This window comes from Mizuhopecten yessoensis, unplaced genomic scaffold, assembly GCF_002113885.1.
Source record: "Mizuhopecten yessoensis strain PY_sf001 unplaced genomic scaffold, ASM211388v2 scaffold8989, whole genome shotgun sequence".
NCBI classification, from domain to species: Eukaryota; Metazoa; Mollusca; class Bivalvia; order Pectinida; family Pectinidae; genus Mizuhopecten; species Mizuhopecten yessoensis.
Genome location: NW_018407823.1, coordinates 554,216 through 573,044, shown reverse-complemented (window position 1 = coordinate 573,044; position 18,829 = coordinate 554,216). Strand labels below are relative to the sequence as shown.

The 18,829-nt window shown below is 39.2% G+C and overlaps 1 protein-coding gene across 1 annotated transcript in view; it reads right to left on the bottom strand.

Annotated features, from left to right (window-relative positions):
* Nucleotides 1-1,231: 1,231 nt before the first annotated feature.
* The window catches only part of LOC110456966 (zinc finger protein 721-like), a 34,199-nt gene continuing 16,601 nt past the window's right edge, over nucleotides 1,232-18,829 (bottom strand). The window contains exons 4-6 of the mRNA XM_021508035.1: nucleotides 7,242-7,306; nucleotides 4,260-5,610; nucleotides 1,232-4,079 (exon numbers count right to left, since the gene is read on the bottom strand). Of these exons, the coding sequence (XP_021363710.1) occupies nucleotides 2,759-4,079; nucleotides 4,260-5,610; nucleotides 7,242-7,306 (2,737 nt within the window). The 3' untranslated portion in view covers nucleotides 1,232-2,758. The remainder of the gene's footprint in view (nucleotides 4,080-4,259; nucleotides 5,611-7,241; nucleotides 7,307-18,829) is intronic.

The window sequence follows — 18,829 nt, the reverse complement described above, 5'->3', positions numbered from 1 at the left end:
CCATTATTTCCTTACAGCTAAGGTGTACTGCAGGGGGGAACTTTGTGCGTTTCTTTTTTTGTTCAGTATATATAAGATATGAATATTTTAGTAAATATTAGTATGGTCCTATAACACACATTTCTATTGCTGACAAACTTACATAAAACTCGATAATTTTGCATCAATAGCAATGCGTGTTATAGGACCATAACCACATTTGCGTAAACATTCATTGCTTAAGTATGTCTGGTAATGAGTAGGAATTTCAATTATATTCATGGAATGACTCGATCATAAAATTTCAAGGGACCAGGGCCAGACCCAAGCATGTTCAGCATTTGTATATGTGATTATTTTGAGAATATCTTGGCCTTTATCTAACTATAACACATATTATGGCCTGACCATGGAACAAACCTTAGTAACTTCATACCCAGCAACTGTATCAATGGTCATGACATTATGGGGGAGTCACCATTTGTACAGTTTTTAAACTTGGTAGCCCTTCATCCCAGCATGTTACTGGCATAATATCATCCCCTAGGCCTCTTGGTTATTCAGAAGTTGTTTTAAAGGTTTTAGCATATTTGACCCCTGTGATCTTGAATATAAGTCAAGGTCATTTATTTGAACAAACTTGGTAGCCCTTCAGCCCAGCATGTTACTGTCCATATATAAGCACCATATGCCTCTCGGTTATTCAAAAGACATTGTTTTAAGGTTTTAAACATATTTGACCCCTGTGACTATGAATATAAGTCAAGGTCATTCATTTGAACAAACTTGGTAGCCCTTCATCCCAGCATGCTACAGGCCAAATATCAGTACCCTGGGCCTTTTGGTTATTGAGAAGTAGTTTGAAGATTTTTAAGACATTTGACCCCTGTGACCTTGAAAGTGGGTCAAGGTCATTCATTTGAACAAACTTGGTCGCCCTTAATCCCAGCATGCTACAGGCCCAATATTAGTACCCTGGGCCTTTTGGTTGTTGAGAGGAAGTAGTTTTAATGGAAAAGTTGAAGACGGACGGACGGACGGGCGACGGGATGCCGCATCACGGCATATAAGCTCTTTGGGCAGGTGAGCTAAAAACAAAAAAAAATTTTGATTGTAGCTTAAGTTAACGACAGTATTATGATTTCATGACTTTAAAAGCTGAAGGGGAAACAATTATACCGGACACCCATTTTGAGAACTGATTACAATTTGTGTAGCTAATATACTCAGCAAAAAGAACAGGTAAACACTATTTTAAGACGAGAAGAACATTATTATTATTAAATTGTCATAAAACAAGAAAAAAAATCCTGCACTATTTAACAATTGATGTTATTAGACGTTACCGCAGGGCAAGTTGAGTTTCCGAAGTCACACGTTTTAATACCGCGTATATGACTATCGTTTGCAGCGTTATCCTTTTGATTTTGTAAACCGGCGGATAAGGAGAGCAGAGATGATGTCCCATTATCTGTCAACACTTTCATCTGCCAGCTGCTGCAATTTGCGCTTCCTAACACGTCAAAAGGGCTCTAGTTGCAACATGACCAGTGATTTAGATGTCCAATCCAACACATGAACATTGTTTTGCTGCAGAATAATTCTGGGGACGCAACTGGTATGCATTGGCGCGTTGTTGTATAAAAAAAAGGTCAGCGCTAACTGGGAGAACTACCAGTCTCAATCTTTCGTCTCCTCGATTCAAAGTCCCTGGCAATACAGCAAGTTTGGTACTTTTGGTTTGGTCAATGTTACAGCAATTAACAAAGCGCTCACCCCGACGTCCCCAGAAACTCCAATCACCGTCTGCCAAGCAGAATCTGAATCCATCTGTGAAAAGAGCCATGTTTCATTGGCGTATACCCCTCGATGGTGTGTAATGACGGTTATTGACATTGTGTCAATATTGGCCCTTTGTAAGGGTGCCAGGCTTTTAATCGGGTTGTGTTCAAGCGATTTCTTAGAGTGTTGGCAGAAACACGACGACCAAATAAAGTCCTTGCCGTTTTACCCGCAGGAACAATGTAAATACGTAAATTCAAAAGCCATATCCGGTGTTCTTCAAAAGCAGTCGTTACACGGAGTCTGCCGCTTTGCATATGGTCGAACATTGTCCCAGTTCGATTCAGACGATTCAACAAAAGCTTTCAAATCTTGTCAGACTAATCAAACACAAGCAAGATACTAAGCTATAGTACTTCCGAAGTGTAAACATGCTCCCGCATGGAGTACGTCAACAACGTGAACCCTTACCCTCCGAGCTCGTGACTGTCATCGCATAAAAGAACATTCATATTTGTGATATTTTCTTATGAGTTTAATTTTCAGCCATCACGTAGTGATAGAAAAATATATTTTACGTTTTTCACTAGTCACTTGTGTACTTTACTAGTTATCTATTTGTGAAAACGCATGAAGAGTTATAATAAGATCCCTATAAACTTTCACGTTGAACGATTTTGTTACCAAGCTTTGTTCTATTTTCACCGATTTAGAGGTAATCAGCGAGGAAGCGTCAAGATTTCTTTTTTTGCAGAGTAGAGATGAGAATGAAATGGCAAGATACAGTATGAATTTAAGAACAGATTTTACATGTGCCACTAAATTCAAATTGCCTGAAGAGCCCCAAAATGGGCGAGAGTGCAAGCGAAATTTAGTCTTTTGTTTATAGTGTTATATTTTATATATATTTTTTACCATCACATGGACGTTTAAAACTTTTTACCGCTACATATATATGTATTAATAAGGTAGAGTTCCTAATGACGTCAGTTCCTGCTTATGAGACGTCTCTACTATCACTATTGTATACGTTCTCCATTCTATGTGTCCCAATATGTTTTCTGAAGCTAGATTCATGAACATATCCCTTACCGCAGACTTCACACATAAATGGCTTCTCTCTTTTGTGCATCTGTAGATGTCTCCTTTGGTCATATGTCTTATTAAAACCCTCACCGCATATTTTACACTCAAAAGGATTCTCCCCTGTATGGGTAAGGAGGTGCCTCCGCAGGGAAGACGCTCGAATAAATCCCTTGCCACAGACATCACATTTGAACGGTTTCTCTCCTGTGTGTGTCTTGAGGTGTGTCTGTAAGTTAGCCGAGATACTGAACCCCTTACCACAGACATCACACTTGTATGGCGTCTCTCCTGTATGTATTTTGAGATGCGTCTGTAGGCTCACTGATACACTAAAACCCTTACCACAAATATCACAATTAAACGGCTTCTCTCCTGTATGAACTCTGAGGTGTTTCTTTTGATCTGATGTATTATTAAACCCTTTCCCACAGAAATCACACGTGTATGGCTTCTCTCCTGTATGTGTCCTGATATGAACCTGAAGATGAAAAGCCTGTCTGAAATCTTTACCGCACACACCACATTTAAATGGTTTCTCTCCTGTATGTATACTGCTGTGTGTTTTGAGATGATAGGCCCGACTAAACTTCCAACCACAGATTTCACAGGTAAAGGGTTTGTACCCTGCAGTATGTTTCCTGAGATGTTTTTGAAGCCTAGATGCGGCACTGTACTCATTTCCACAAACATCGCATTTGAATGTCGGTTGTTTTTGTATAGCCTCGGATTGATCAAACTCACTGACACAGACACCGGAAACAGTGCCGTTTACTCCAGCTTGACACCACGTCGGTACTTCCGAGTAAATTGATTGGTTACAGAACTGAGACATGGTTGGTCCCCTGTCTTTATGGGTGCTGACGTGTACCTGTAGTCCAGACAGGTCACTGGATTCTTCATCACAGGTGTACATGTCTAGCTGAGGCGAGTCGCTAAACTCTTGATCACAGACTTCATAAGTATTCAAGTTTGGTTCCACGCCATGTGTTTTGGTGTGTACCTCTAGCTGAGAGAAGTTACTAAACTCTTTATCACAGACATCACGCGTGTAAATGTTTGGTTCCTCGTCTTTGTGTGTTTTGGTGTGTACCTCAAGCCGAGATAAGTCACTAAACTCTTTATCACAGACATCACAGGTGTAAAAGTTTGGTTCCTGGCCTGTATGTGTCCTGGTGTGTACCTCTAGCTGAGAGGAGTCACTAATCTCTTTATCACAGACATCACACGTGTAAATGTTTGGTTCCTCGTCTTTGTGTGTTTTGGTGTGTCCCTCAAGCCGAGATAAGTCACTAACCTCTTTATCACAGACATCACGCGTGTAAATGTTTGGTTCCTCGTCTTTGTGTGTTTTGGTGTGTACCTCTAGCTGAGAGGAGTCACTAAACTCTTTATCACTGACATCACACGTGTACATGTTTGGTTCCTGGCCTGTATGAGTCCTGGTGTACATGTCTAGTTGAGAGGAGTCATTAAACTCACAGTTACCCGCATTATCTGTGTAATTGTTTGGTTCCATGCCTGTATGAATCTTAAGGTGTGCCTGTAGGTAGGCTGAGACACTAAAGGCCTTGCCACATATATCACACTTATGTGGCTTTTCCCCCATATGCTTCTGTAGATGAGCCTGGAGACTTATTGATACACTGAAACCCTTACCACAAATATCACAATTAAACGGTTTCTCTCCTGTATGAACTCTAAGGTGTCTCTTTTGATCTGATGTATTATTAAACCCTTTCCCACAGAAATCACACGTGTATGGCTTCTCTCCTGTATGTGTCCTGATATGAACCTGAAGATGAAAAGCCTGTCTGAAATCTTTACCGCACACACCACATTTAAATGGTTTCTCTCCTGTATGTATACTGCTGTGTGTTTTGAGATGATAGGCCCGACTAAACTTCCAACCACAGATTTCACAGGTAAAGGGTTTGTACCCTGCAGTATGTTTCTTAAGATGTTTCTGCAGCCTAGATGAGGCACTGTACTCATTTCCACAAACATCACATTTGAATGGCAGTTGTATTTTTATTTCCTCTGCCTGATTTAACTCCCTACAAGAGACATCAACAACAGTTTGCTTTTCTCTGGTTTGACTCTTTGTTGGCCTTTTCATGTCAGTTGATTGGTGAAACCCTGTATTGTACACTTCAGACATCCTTGGACTCTTGCTTATACATGTTCTAACGCGAACCTCCGTCTGAGGTGAATCACTAACTTCTTTAACACAAATTTCTGGTTTGAACATATTTTGTTCTTCTCCGGCATGTGTCCTGAGGTGTTTCTTTTGATCTGATGTACTACTAAACCTTTTCCCACAGAAATCACAGGTGTATGGCTTCTCTCCTGTATGTGTCCTGATATGCATTTGTAAATGAAAAGCTTGTCTGAAATCTTTACCACATATATCACATTTAAATGGTTTCTCTCCTGTATGTATACTGCTGTGTGTTTTGAGATGATAGGCCCGACTAAACTTCCAACCACATATTTCACAAGTAAAGGGTTTGTACCCTGCAGTATGTTTCTTGAGATGTTTCTGAAGCCTGGATGCGGCACTGTACTCATTTCCACAAACATCGCATTTGAATGTCGGTTGTTTTTGTATACCGTCGTCAGACTGATCTAACTCTCTACAAGAGACATCAACAACAGTTGGCTTTTCTTCAGGTTTGTTAATGTCAGCTGATTGGCCAAGACCAATGTCACCAGGCACATTTGGTTCTGCTGCATGCATACTGATATAGGAATCGTTAAGCTTTCCTTGCAGAAATCACATATTTTTTGCCAGTACATGAAGAAATGTTCTGCTTTTCCAAACTCGTCCTTGGATATTTGTGTATTACAGTTGAGACCAACTTATTTGAAAAATGTGCAATTCATATTCTTGGAAAATGTTGCCATTTATCTGAAACATAAAGAAACAAGGCTATAGTGAAGTGGTACATATACATATGATCGCACCTGGAGATCAAAGTGTTGCCAATATAAACTTACCACTGCGAACAAAGCCTCTGTGTTGGTGTTGGACAGGAGATGTCTATATATCCTGACAGTAAAGGCGCTTTATTGACAGAACTTTTGTCTCCTACAATGGTGGTAACCAAAATGAAATATTTTAAGGTAAATGATATTCAAGAAAATTCAAATGAAGCAAAAGGAATGAGTTTAATACAACACTAACGCATGTTTCATGTTAATAGATCCAAGAAGAATAACAGCATTAGTTACTTGGCCGAGCGATCCTAAAAATTTGATGATATGTATTCGTTCATTCCAACATATTTAATTGACATAAAACAGTCAAAGGGATTGGGCATGAGTTTTTACAACTCACTAGGCCCTCACCCAATACTACTCCTCACCTTACCCAGAAGAAACTAGTCTACCTTATTATATGGGGGACTCGAAACTGCAGTGAAAAGCTAAAATACATTGTTTTTGTCTTCCAAATGTATCTATTATGTACTTGGTAATATGATTGCTTCTCGTAATACCAATATAAAAGCATGGCAGCAACTTCTTATCATTTGCTGATATACTGGTTAGTTTGAAAAAGACTTTAACAAAATCCACAGGTTTTACAATTTCGGCAAAAAGTCACTCCTTGACTTAATGTGTTATTAACGCTAATTAGAACAAGAAGAAGCTGTCATCGTTATCCCCCGCTCGCAGTACACAAGTCATTATAAAAACATAAAGCATAAAATACAGGTCAAAATCAGCATCCGCAATATGCATTCAGAGAGGAACACTAGATACACAATTGATGCAAGTATAATCATCATAGCACTTGTAGTAGGTAAGATAGAGATGAGAGTAATTCTTCTTAACCTCGCATGGAGATAAGAGCAATTCTTCTTAACCTCGCATGGAGATAAGAGCAATTCTTCTTAACCTCGCATGGAGATAAGAGCAATTCTTCTTAATAAAGTGCATGGATGGACACACACCATTTCTATATCCCCCGCCAACTCGTTGAGCAGGGGTAACACGAGGCCCTGGGGCCTTAACAGCCTCCTGAGTTAGGTTGACAAATGATAATCAATTTGAATATTGTTTGAAATCCACCCATAAGTTTCCATAAATATATTTTCTGAACATTTTGCACTCTGTGACCACCAGTTTCATAAAACTCTGACAGACAGTTTTTGAGACAAAATCTTAAAATGTATTTTTTGAAGGTACAGCACTAACTATCCTCCCTATGAGCCCCTCCCCGGGGGTGTCATCCCTTTCTTCAGTATAAATTCTGATCCTGCACTCAATGACCCTGCATGAATAGCCCCAGCCCCTCAGTCCCCTGGGGAATCAGCCCCGAGTAAAGATAATGATCCTCACCCAGCCCCTCAGCCCCCTGGGGAATCAGCCAAAGTATAGATAATGATCCTCACCCTGCCCTTCAACCCCCTGTGGATCAGCCCTGAGTATAATGATCCTCACCTTGCCCTTCAGCCCCCTTGGAATCAGACAAAGTATAGATAATGATCCTCAACCTGCCCCTCAACCCCCTTGAGAACCAGTCCCAAGTATAGATAATGATCCTTAATAGCCCTCCCCTCAGCTCCCTGAAGAATCAGCCCTGAGTAAAGATAATGACCCTTTATAGCCCTGCCCCTCAGCCCCCTGTGGAATCAGCCCTGAGTAAAGATAATGACCCTTTATAGCCCCACCCCTCAGCCCCCTTGGGAATCAGTCCTGAGTATAGATAATGATCCTTTATAGCCCTGCCCCTCACCCCCTGGGGAATCATCAGCCCCAAGCATAGATAATGATCCTCACTGCAAGTTGATAATTATGAGAAGTCAAAAACATAATTGTTCATGACTTTGAACTTGGTGACCTCTTATGGTTTTATCCCTCAGCCCCCTGGGGTGTCAGCCCCTTCTTGAGTGTAAATATATACTGATCCTCAGTATCTAAGGAATATTTCATGAATGTTGATCAAAATCCACCAGTAAGTTTCATCAGAGATGTTTTTTGAAGAGTTTGCACACTGTGACCCTGTATGGCCTCACCCCTCAGCCCCCTAGGGCGTCATCCCTTTCTCTAGTTTATATTCTGATCCTCAGCATCTATGGATTATTTAATGAAATGTTTGTCAAATCCACTTTTAGGTTTCAGAAGAGATGTTTTTTTTGCAGAAATTGCCCTCACTGACCCTTTATAAATAACTCAGCCCCCTGGGGTGTCAGTCCTTGAGTATAAATGCTGATCCTTACCCAAGACTGATGATTACCACCAAGTTTGACCAAAATCTGACTGGCGGTTTCTGAGGACAAGTCGAAAAATGTGACTGTTTATGCACGATGGACGAAAGGTGATTACATAAGGTCACCTGAGGGACTCGGGTGACCTAAAATAAATTTCTATTTTTAGAAGCTATCTGTCCTTTTCATGTCATGGAAAGTAAGTTATGCTATTACGTTCGGAGTACTTTTGTAATCATAACTATTGTATAGTTAACTAGTTATAGTAATATTCACATGAAACTTTATTTCATTATTTTCACAGTCACCAAAGATAGCACGAAATAAACAAAATACCCAATGAATACTGACACCATGGGTTACCTTGTCTTTGAGTATTTATAAATTATATCTATACAGACACACAAATCTGTTTAGTGCCAAATAATTGAGATAAAGCAACAAATCAATATTGTATTTTACTTTATTTTCACAATTGTACCTAAAATATATCTCATCACCCAAATATAAAGGTATCCTTGAGAGCGAGATATTTCTTCCAGACCATATTTCGTGGAAAGGAATCCCCACTGTTCTGGAAAACAGCGAAATATTAACCCCTGAATATAAACTATACAGTAGCTCTCCTGTTCCTAGCTTATATAACCTGGTATATGTTGCAATTTATTTATAAACAATATCCCCAGAGGGCCTGCATCGCTCACCTTGTCCTTTATCGCCGGCAATGGTATATATGGCTTTGGATTGGGGATCTCAACCATTTCAAAGTTATGACCAAGAAATAATGTACCTAGGTACCTATCGCTCACCTGTTTCTTTTGTTACATGAACTGACATATAGGTAACTTAAGACCAAATTTGGTAACTAGAACACAAGACATTTTAACATCTCTTAAAGGGTTCTGAAGATTTTGTTGTTTGAAATTTCAAATTTTAATTTTGAATCTTTTAACCCTCATTAACCTTTGGCTCCCGACTTGCACTTAAAGTTGACCTCTGACCTCATTACTGTAATAAAGAAAACAATTCACACAGCTGGTCTACATAACATAACCAAGTATCATGACTCTAGTCCATAATGGTTTTTAGGATATTTTTGTTTGAAGTTTTTAACATAATTGACCCATGTGACCTTGAAAAAAGGTCAAGGTAATTTTAATGAGGAAACTTCATAGCACTCCATCCCAGGTACCTACATGTACTGGCCAAATATCATGACCCTGGGACTTATGGAACTTGAGAAGAAAATTGTTAAAGTCTTTTACTCATGTTGACCTTTGATCCCAAACTTGCACTGAAAGTTGAACTTTGACCTTATACTGTTATTGAGAAAAATATTTGCACTGCTAGTCTACATAACATACTCAGGAATCATGACTCTAGTCCAAATGGTTCTTGGAAAATATTTGTTTAAAATTTTTAACATAATTGACACTTGTGACCTTGAAAGTAGGTCAAGGTCAGTTAAATGAGCAAACTTTATAGTACTCCATCAGATGACACCAGGTCTGGTGGGAGGTTTTTCCAGTCCGAGATAGAATCACCTACATGTATACTATATATCCTATCCTTATAATTGTAATGAAATTTTGGGAGACGGCTCCTTGGTCCGAATGGTTGGTAAGTCACAGTGTTTGGTTTGTCGCCAGTCGTAATTGTATCAAAAATGTCTAGTACGGCACGGAAGTTAAGGAGGGCGTGTCTACCAGTTTGGCAGGTATATGCTCTTTTTATACCCTGCGTCAGGCCCCTATTCCTAATTACCAAGCAAGTACATTCTAAAATTTTGGCACTTCCTTAGATACGACAGCCTGAAGAGAAAGTCAATGACATCTCAAAACCAGATATAATTGTTTAATCTCAATTGAAAGCTTTACATGTAACATGCACCGTCAGCTTTAAGCAAATTTAAAGTATATCTGCACTTCGGTCTCCTAACAGTTTTTTTTATAAATAACAATGCAACTGACACAAACATTTGACTGTGCATGTTTGAGTTTATATTTCTTATTCTGTCACAATTATTACTTACAATGATGTGACCCTGTAGGAATGATGTTTCTCCTAGATTCACATGTAACAACCCGGAACAAATACCACCACGTATAGATCTAGATTGAGTGATCACGAGCCAGCGATTATTAAAAATTGTATATGAATAATTATATTATAACCATTACCCGAATATGGTTTGAGTCGGAATGGGACGGGAATCGAGTTCTGCACTTTACCAGGTTGGGCACAACGGCGCATATGGGTAATAATCCTGCATTCGGGTAACAGTTACCCATTTCAGTAATAATTTTATTACTGAAATGGTTAATAAAGTGGAATAAAAACACACAAAGTTCTGTTACACATTATGAACAAAACAGGGCGTCATTCTTTCAACATAATCAAATAAAAAATACAATGAGGTACAATTGTGTACAAAAATACGTAAATTCAGTTTCAACTCCATTGCTTATAGTGTGTTGTAGAGTAGCTATAAATAAATAACACATAAAAAAATCATGCTCACCTGTCACATTTGCATTGGATAGTCCCATTGACTACACAATGAAGTCAATGGAGAACAAATTCAGTGATATGTTTTGTCCTTTTCACAAAAAGTTAGACATCAGAATTGATAATTGTGTTATTTATTTGATTTAGTTGACAGAATGACGCCCTCTTTTGCTCCAAGTGTTTAAAAGAACTCTGTGTGTTTTTATTTCACTTTACTCCCCATTTCAGTAATAAAATTGTTACTCAAATGGGTAACTGTTATCCAAATGCAGGATTATTACCCATATGCGCCGTTGTGCCCAACCTGTTTACGTCCAGACGACAGCATTCAACAGCTAATGATTTGCAAACTGTAAGATATAATGCTAGCCAAAACCATATGGTTTATGACCTTCAATTTTATTTTACAATTCATTAACAGCAACAAATAAGATAATGGGCGGATATATTACCAGTGCATCTCACCTGAAAGTTACAATTTCCTTTTTACCCCACGATCGTAGACGGAGGAAATATCTCATTACTGGACGCAGCCATCTTGTCTTAAACCCACTGGGACGCACTAAAAACAGGATATGTCGGTCCCCGGGAAATTTTGCACGCCGTTCCCGGACCCGGGCTCAAAATCCAATCCAGGAATATAAAGATATTTAAATATAAACCACAACGCGATCGTTTATAAGTTCTTTTAAATTCTGAAATAACTTCAATTTTTTTCTCTAAATTTGACATTTTGAACAAATGTTTTAATTACCTGATGATAATGTATATTTAAAGGGGGTAAAACACCCACAGTTTATACAAAGTTAAGTCCCCTTGGCCCAAGGATGCTTCAGACTATATTAAGATAAATCCCTTTATCCCTACACTAGAAGAAGAATTTTGAAAGTTTTACCTCTATTTCCCCCATTGGACCCTGCTACTCTGCCCCAAGGGGGGCGACACCCACCGTTTATACAAAAAAGGATGCTTTAGGCCAAATTTAGTTAAAATCCACTCAGCTTTCCAGGACTTGTAGCGTTTTAAAGGCTACGGGCAGGTGAGCTAAACATCATTATTGTTTGTATTGATATTAATTGGCTTAATAATGATTTAAGAAAACGACCTTTCCTACATGTAATGTCTCGTTTTTAATGATCGTGGGTGTTTTGTTTACTCCTGTACCCGTGCTAAGGGGAGATCACTCAGTCAAGGTATGTTATCATCAAGTAGACCTCTAAGCCATACTTACATAACATAAGGATGTTTCCAGGCTCTGCAACTAGGATCCAATTTTATGTTTACTCACTATATATACAGTTCTTGTTAGTCTTATTTTGATACAAATACATTAAAAACATTGGCACCCACCATTGTACCATATCTTCATTAGTTCTTTGTCAGTTTGATCTTTTTTCTTCTTTTCTCTTATCTGCCTGTCCGCCATTTTAATCAACCTTTTTATCAACCTCAAAAGTGAACATACACAACTCACGACCAAGGGGAACCTAACCTATCAAATTTGAGAAAATTACCCCCAGTAAATTCTGACAAATTGCGATAACAAACTTAAACTGTAAGAAGATGGCCAGGCGGATATGATTTCATATGCATAACAAAGAACAAGAGGAACCTATGTGAAATTTGAGAAAGATACATCCAATACGTTTTGAGCAACAGGGCTAAAAAACTTTTGCTCCCAAATTCAATATGACCACCTGCCAGCCATCTTGGTTTTCCAATCATCCCTAAGATTCAAAAAGCAAAAGTAGGAACCATTGGAAACCTTCATGTGAAATTTGAGAAAGACCCCTCCAGAACATTCTGAGAAATAACGCTAACAAACTTTCATTCTCAAATTCAAGATGGCCACCAAAACTTTCATGTAAAATTTGAGAAAGACCCCCTCCAGAACTTTCTGAAAAACAGTGCTAACAAACTTTTACTCTTAAATTCAAGATGGCTACCTGTTGGCCATTTTGGTTTTGTGATCAGTCCCAAAACATGATATGCATAACTTAAGGGATCATTGGGAACCTTCATGTGAAATCTGAGAAAGATCCTTTCAATAAGTCCTGGGAAATAGCTAGCAATAACAAACTTTAACTCTCAAATTCAAGATGACTGGCTGTCGGCCATCTTGGTTTTGCTATCAGTCCCAAAAAATGGTTTGCATAACTCGGGATCATGGGGAACCTTAATGTGAAATTCGAGAAAGATACCTCCAGTCCTTTCTGAAAAAATAGCACTAACAAGAATTGTTTAAGGACGGACGGAATAACGGATTGACGGACACACGACCGACCATGGACACAGGGTCATTTGAATAGCCCACTATCTGGTGATGGTGGGGGCAAAATAGCAAAAACACATAAGTTTTAAGTTGAACTGAAAATGTTCAGGGTGAAAATCATTAAAATTTTTAATAAATAATTCTATGATCTAATAAGCTGGTGGCTTTCGATGTGTTGTGATAAGAGATTATTCTCTCATTCATTCGATTGTGAAAAAGTATTGTGTAAGGAATTCAAAACCAAGTCAATGATGTGTAAAAAAAAAATGCAGATGATTAGATGAAAAAGTCATGAAATATTATGCAAATTTATATTAACCAGGATGTGCCTTCCTAACGATAACCTTGACGGAGTGATCTCCACTTAACACTGGTACGGGAGTAAAACAAGAGGCCAAGAGGACCTGTATCACTCACCTGGAAATGTTAGCAAAATTGAAGTTGCAGCTAGCATTCTACAATTCTAGCACTGCTCAACCACGTAATCATTTACAGTTGAGTAGACTGGAACAAGCAGAGTAAAGTATCTTGCTCAAAGATACAACACAGTGCCATAATATGGCATGACTCGAACCCGCAACCCTTCTGTCACGAGCCCGGCGATGGATTCTATGGAGAAGGGAAATCAATTTAGTATAAATGTGGGTTTGAGCCCCCAGGGGGCTGTATGCTTCCCCATGGAGTTGAGAAAGATATTGGCTGGTTGCAAAAGGCCCTTTGTCAACCTTCTAATATGTAACACTCTTTCTGATTGGATAACTTGCCAGGGTCTATATTTCTACAGACCTTGCATTGCTGAGGGGAGATAACTCAAACTAGAATATCTCTTCATAACAACAATTAAAGATGGCATCCGACTCACACAAGTGTTCGAAGGTGTTCCAGTAAATAGCTTGCCTACTAAATTGAAAGCAAATTCAACGAAACAGGCGATGAGTTGGCCACTAAGGTGCTAATTACAAAGATGGCTCTGTATTGTCCGAAATATTGCGGAAACGGTGTCCGGTATAGGCCGGTAGGGGCTATTTTGGTAGCAGTCAAGTATAACTCAAACTCACAAAGTGACTTATAACTTTGCAGAAGAAAATGAACAAAAGATTGTCAGGGCGACAAATTCGGCTCATAGACCCCATTGGTTTTTATAGACCCCTTGCCTTTGGCACGGAGTCTATAACAAGAGGCCCAGAGGGCCTGAATCGCTCACCTGGATATCTAAGCAATCATGGCAAAATGAGTTTCAAGGGAATATGCCAGACCCCAAGGCCAATCCCTGTAGCATATCTGTATTGGAAGTTTTATGCCCAGCAATTTTATGTGTGGTTATGGGGTGGGGGGTCTCAACTGTTTCAAAGATATAACCCAGAAACTAAGTCCCTAGGGATGAGGTAATACCCTAGGGCCCATTTTTACATCATGATTGTGTTTATCTCTTGATACCCAGCAATGCTATATACAGTTATGGGGTGGGGATCTCAACTGTTTCAAAGATATAACCCAGAAACTAAGTCCCTAGGGGTGGGGAAAGACCCTGGGGCCTATTTTTACATCATGCTTGTGTCTATCTCTTGATGCCCAGAAATGCTATATATGGTTATCGGGTGGGGATCTCAACTGTTTCAAAGATATAACCCAGAAACTAAGTCCCTAGGGGTGGGGAAAAACCCCAGGGCCTATTTTTACATCATGATTGTGTCTATCTCTTGATGCCCAGAAATGCTATATATGGTTATGGGGTGGGGATCTCAACTGTTTCAAACATACCACGATCCATAACATACAATATTGACCCCACCCTAAAAACCTTTAAAACTACTTGGCCAATTTTGACCAAATTCGACTTGGAACATCACTAGGACATGGGGATCTGACTTTATGAAATTTATGGGGCTGCACCCCCAGGGGCCTGAAATAAGACAGGAAATACGGTCACTAGACTGACGACAAGGGGAGTAACAGTGACCTTGACCTTGACCTTTAACTGATAGTGCCTATATTTAAATTTTCCAAGGTACAGTATATCATAGCTATCAACTCTCCCTTATTAGACCAAAATTTAACAATCTCCATTGAAACTCCCTCATTCAAATCCTAACTCACACAATCTCAAATCCTGTGGTCAAATGATCTCCTTTTAGCTTGTTACTGCAGGGTATGTGTAATGATCATAATAAGTGTCTGAATCAAATGAATGCCTTTGGAGATATTTAGATACATAAAAAGGGATAGATAAATTGAGCAAAGCAGTTTCAGTCGCGTTTCACACATTTTCTCCCTCATTGGAAATGTGGAATGAGGAAGATCTCTCTCATGGCAGGTTTCAGAGGCTGACACCTATGGGGCCTGGTATATCAGAGGTTGACACCTATGGGGCCCGATCTATCAAAATTTTATACTTTGTGAAGTTTCGAAAACACTGTCTCCCTCATTGGAAATGTGGAATGAGAAAGATCTCCCTCATGGCAGGTTTCAGAGGCTGACACCTATGGGGCCTGGTATATCAGAGGTTGACACCTATGGGGCCCGATCTATCAAAATTTTATATTCTGTGAAGTTTCGAAAACACTGTCAAGAAATATAGCAGTTAGATTAATGACAAAGAGTGTGATGATAAAATTCTATTTATAGTAAGTGACCTTTTGTACAATTTCATATGGATATATGGTCGCTAGACTGATGACAAAAACGCAAGGGGTTTTACTGTGGAATTCTCTTTATAATAAGAGTGACCTTGACCCTTGACCAATCATGTCTATATTCAAAATTGTCCCAAGCAAATGTATGTGTGAAATTGAAACCTGTATAAATCAATCAATGTGCTATAGTGGTTAGGAGAGGTGCTGTTAACAGGCTGACTGACCAATGGGACACAAACTGTATATCCCCGCTTTCTCTAACAAGGGTGATAAACAAGAGGCCCAAGGGCCTTAGCGGTCACCTGAGTTATATCATAGGTACTGGTAGCTTTATTTTATTGTTTAGATGTGATGTGGAAATCAGCATGTAAACTAAGTGAAATACAATACTTGTCATGTCATCAATGGATAAGAATTTGAAAATATTGGTAAATGTTCCCTTTGGGGCCCCGCCCTAGCCCCTGGGGATGGGGCAGGAATCCCAATTTTACAAAGTAATACTCTCATTCACCCAAGATGATTCTGACTAAGTTTGAGTAATTTTCTGCTGAAAATGGATAAAATATATACCGAAAAGTGTTATTTCCCTATATAAACTATATTAAACGTTACCCCCTCCCCAAGGGAGAACGGATAGCTCGGGGTCCTGATATTTTCAATTTAAATAAAGCCCCTGATGATCTTTCTTTCCACGTAAAGAAAATCACTGTAGTACCTCTGAGTCTGGAGAAGAAGATTTTTGAAATATTGATTAATTTTCCCTTTGGGGCCCCGCCCTGGCCCCAGGGGTCGGGGTAGGAATCTCAATTTTACAATTTGAAACCATCTACCTCCAAGGATAATTCTCACCAAGTAAAAATAATTTCCTACAGAAAGTTGTCAAAATATACCCAAAAGTGTTATTTCCCTATATAAACTATAGTAAACTTTACCCCCTCCCCAAGGGAGAACGGATAGCTCGGGGGTCCTGAAATTTACAATTTAAGTAAAGCCCCTGATGATCTTTCTTTCCACGTAGAGAAAATCACTGTAGTACCTCTGAGTCTGGAGAAGAAGATTTTTGAAATATTGATTAATTTTCCCTTTGGGGCCCCGCCCTGGCCCCAGGGGTTGGGGTAGGAATCCCAATTTTACAATTTTGAAGCCTCATCTACCAAGGATGATTCTGACCAAGTTTGAAAAAAATCCATCCACTGGTTCTTGAGAAGAAGTTGAAAATGTAAAAGTTTACGCACGACGCACGACGACGGACAAAAAGCGATTAGAATAGGTCACTTGAGCAAAGCTCAGGTGACCTAAAAACTTACTTGGAACAATGTAGCCATTTTTGTTTTACCTTATCTGAGTGGGTGTTGTTTTTCTACATCTACCAATCATTGCATGCTGGTGTATACAGCACTTAATACAACAAAAAAACAAAAAAACTGATGGATTTTGCTCCCAAATAATTCACCATGACTGGAATAATGTTTGTGGGTGCAAGTAAAGCATATTGCTTATATTACTGGATGTTAAATGTTGTACGTAGAAAACTAAATATGGTGATAGCTCGGTCCTACCAACCCCAAACTCTACACACTGCTGTCATCCTACGCATATCTATATAATGTTATAGAGTTTAACTTAAGTAGTAAAACCTCAATATACTGCTCCATGCTTCTGTAATAGGAGTTGTTTTACTACTGTAACAAGAGAAAGAGAAATGCACCGCCAGACTGGCGTTGGAAACGTGAACCTCCGAACTCTAGACGGATGTTCTACCAATTGAGCTACCTGGTCGCCGGCGATTGACCCAGTCCAGTTTCGTTACATTCTTCCTCCTTTTTCCATGTCTTCGCCACCGAAGGCACAGCTATTTACAACCCAGGCTACAGTATCCCCTTGCCACGCGCACAAACACCCAATACTTTACACAAGGGTCGGTTTACAGGAACCACTGTATCCCGAGACGAAAAATGCACAGTCAGGCCCGAATCTCAGACCCGGGACCCTCCAAACTATAGACAGATGCTCTACCAATTGAGCTTCCTGGTCGCCGACGATCAACCCGTTTCTAGTTTCGCTACAAGAGCTTTGCCTAGCTACTCATGAATTTATGAAGCATGGAACATTGAATTCGACTTTTGACCTCAGTGTGACTTTGATGTTTGGTGAACTGACCCAAATGTGGTACGCAACACCTCTATCAATCCTTCATATATCCCTGACATTTCATTAAGATTTCTTCAGCGTGTCAGAAGTAATAAATAATGGCCCAAACCATGTATTTGACATTTGACCTCATTGTGACCTTTAGCCTTATGAGTACTTACCTGAAAGTGGTATATGACACGCTGAGCTGCCGTGCCATCCAATATAAACAATGGTTTATCGGTAAAAGCTTTCAGCGAGTCAATGACAGGCATTTAGCATTTTGTACAGGAGACCGGAATCGCAGATTGACAAACTATAGATGTTGGCCCACAGAATAAGCTCACTTGCCCCTTAAGGCCAGGTACTTAGAAATATGGTAATTTAGAAGCAGATTGACAAACCATGGATGTTGGCCCACCGGGTAAGCTCACTTGATGCTTAGAAATATGGTCGTTTAGAAGCAGATAGAAGCAGACATAAATAGATTCAAAAGTGAGATAAGAACAACACAGACTGGAAAACAGCATATTGTGTCTCCTTTATCTGATCAATAAAATCTGTTCATTCTTATATAATTATCAATAAAATACAACACATACAAACAAAAATTGTACATCAAAATTTTAATCTACATACATTTATTAAATAAATTAAACCATTTATAAATTCTTCAAGACAACATTTATTAATAAGACTGTACATGTGCTTAAATGGAATGGGAGTATTTCAGAAATGTTTAGTTAAGGATTCCTGTACCACTGCCAAAAACTCAACTTCACATTGGAAACTGTTTATTCTGGCATACGCTATCTTCGAGTTCTGACAAGAAAACTATACCCGGATGGACTTTATGAAAATTTAAACAAAGATCAAATAAATGAAATGTAAATTATTATACTTGTGGCAGGTTTTAATTGTACATATGATTAAGGTCGCCTTCTAGCTATGAGCTAGAGGGAATTTCCCTTTAGCTCAGTGGTAGAGCGTCTGACTAGGAACCTGGAGATCAAGGGTTCGATCCCCGGTGGAAGCACATGTACACAATCCTCTTTCCTGTTACATAATCAACAACAGTGTTTGGAGTGTAAAAATTCAGTTAGACTAGAATGGGATTTGAGCCGTGGACATCAGATCTATAACAAGAGCTCACCTGGTAAAAGGTAGTGTCTTAACCCAACAGTGCTACAGTTATCTAAACCAAATTAAGGGGAGGTTACTCTACGGGG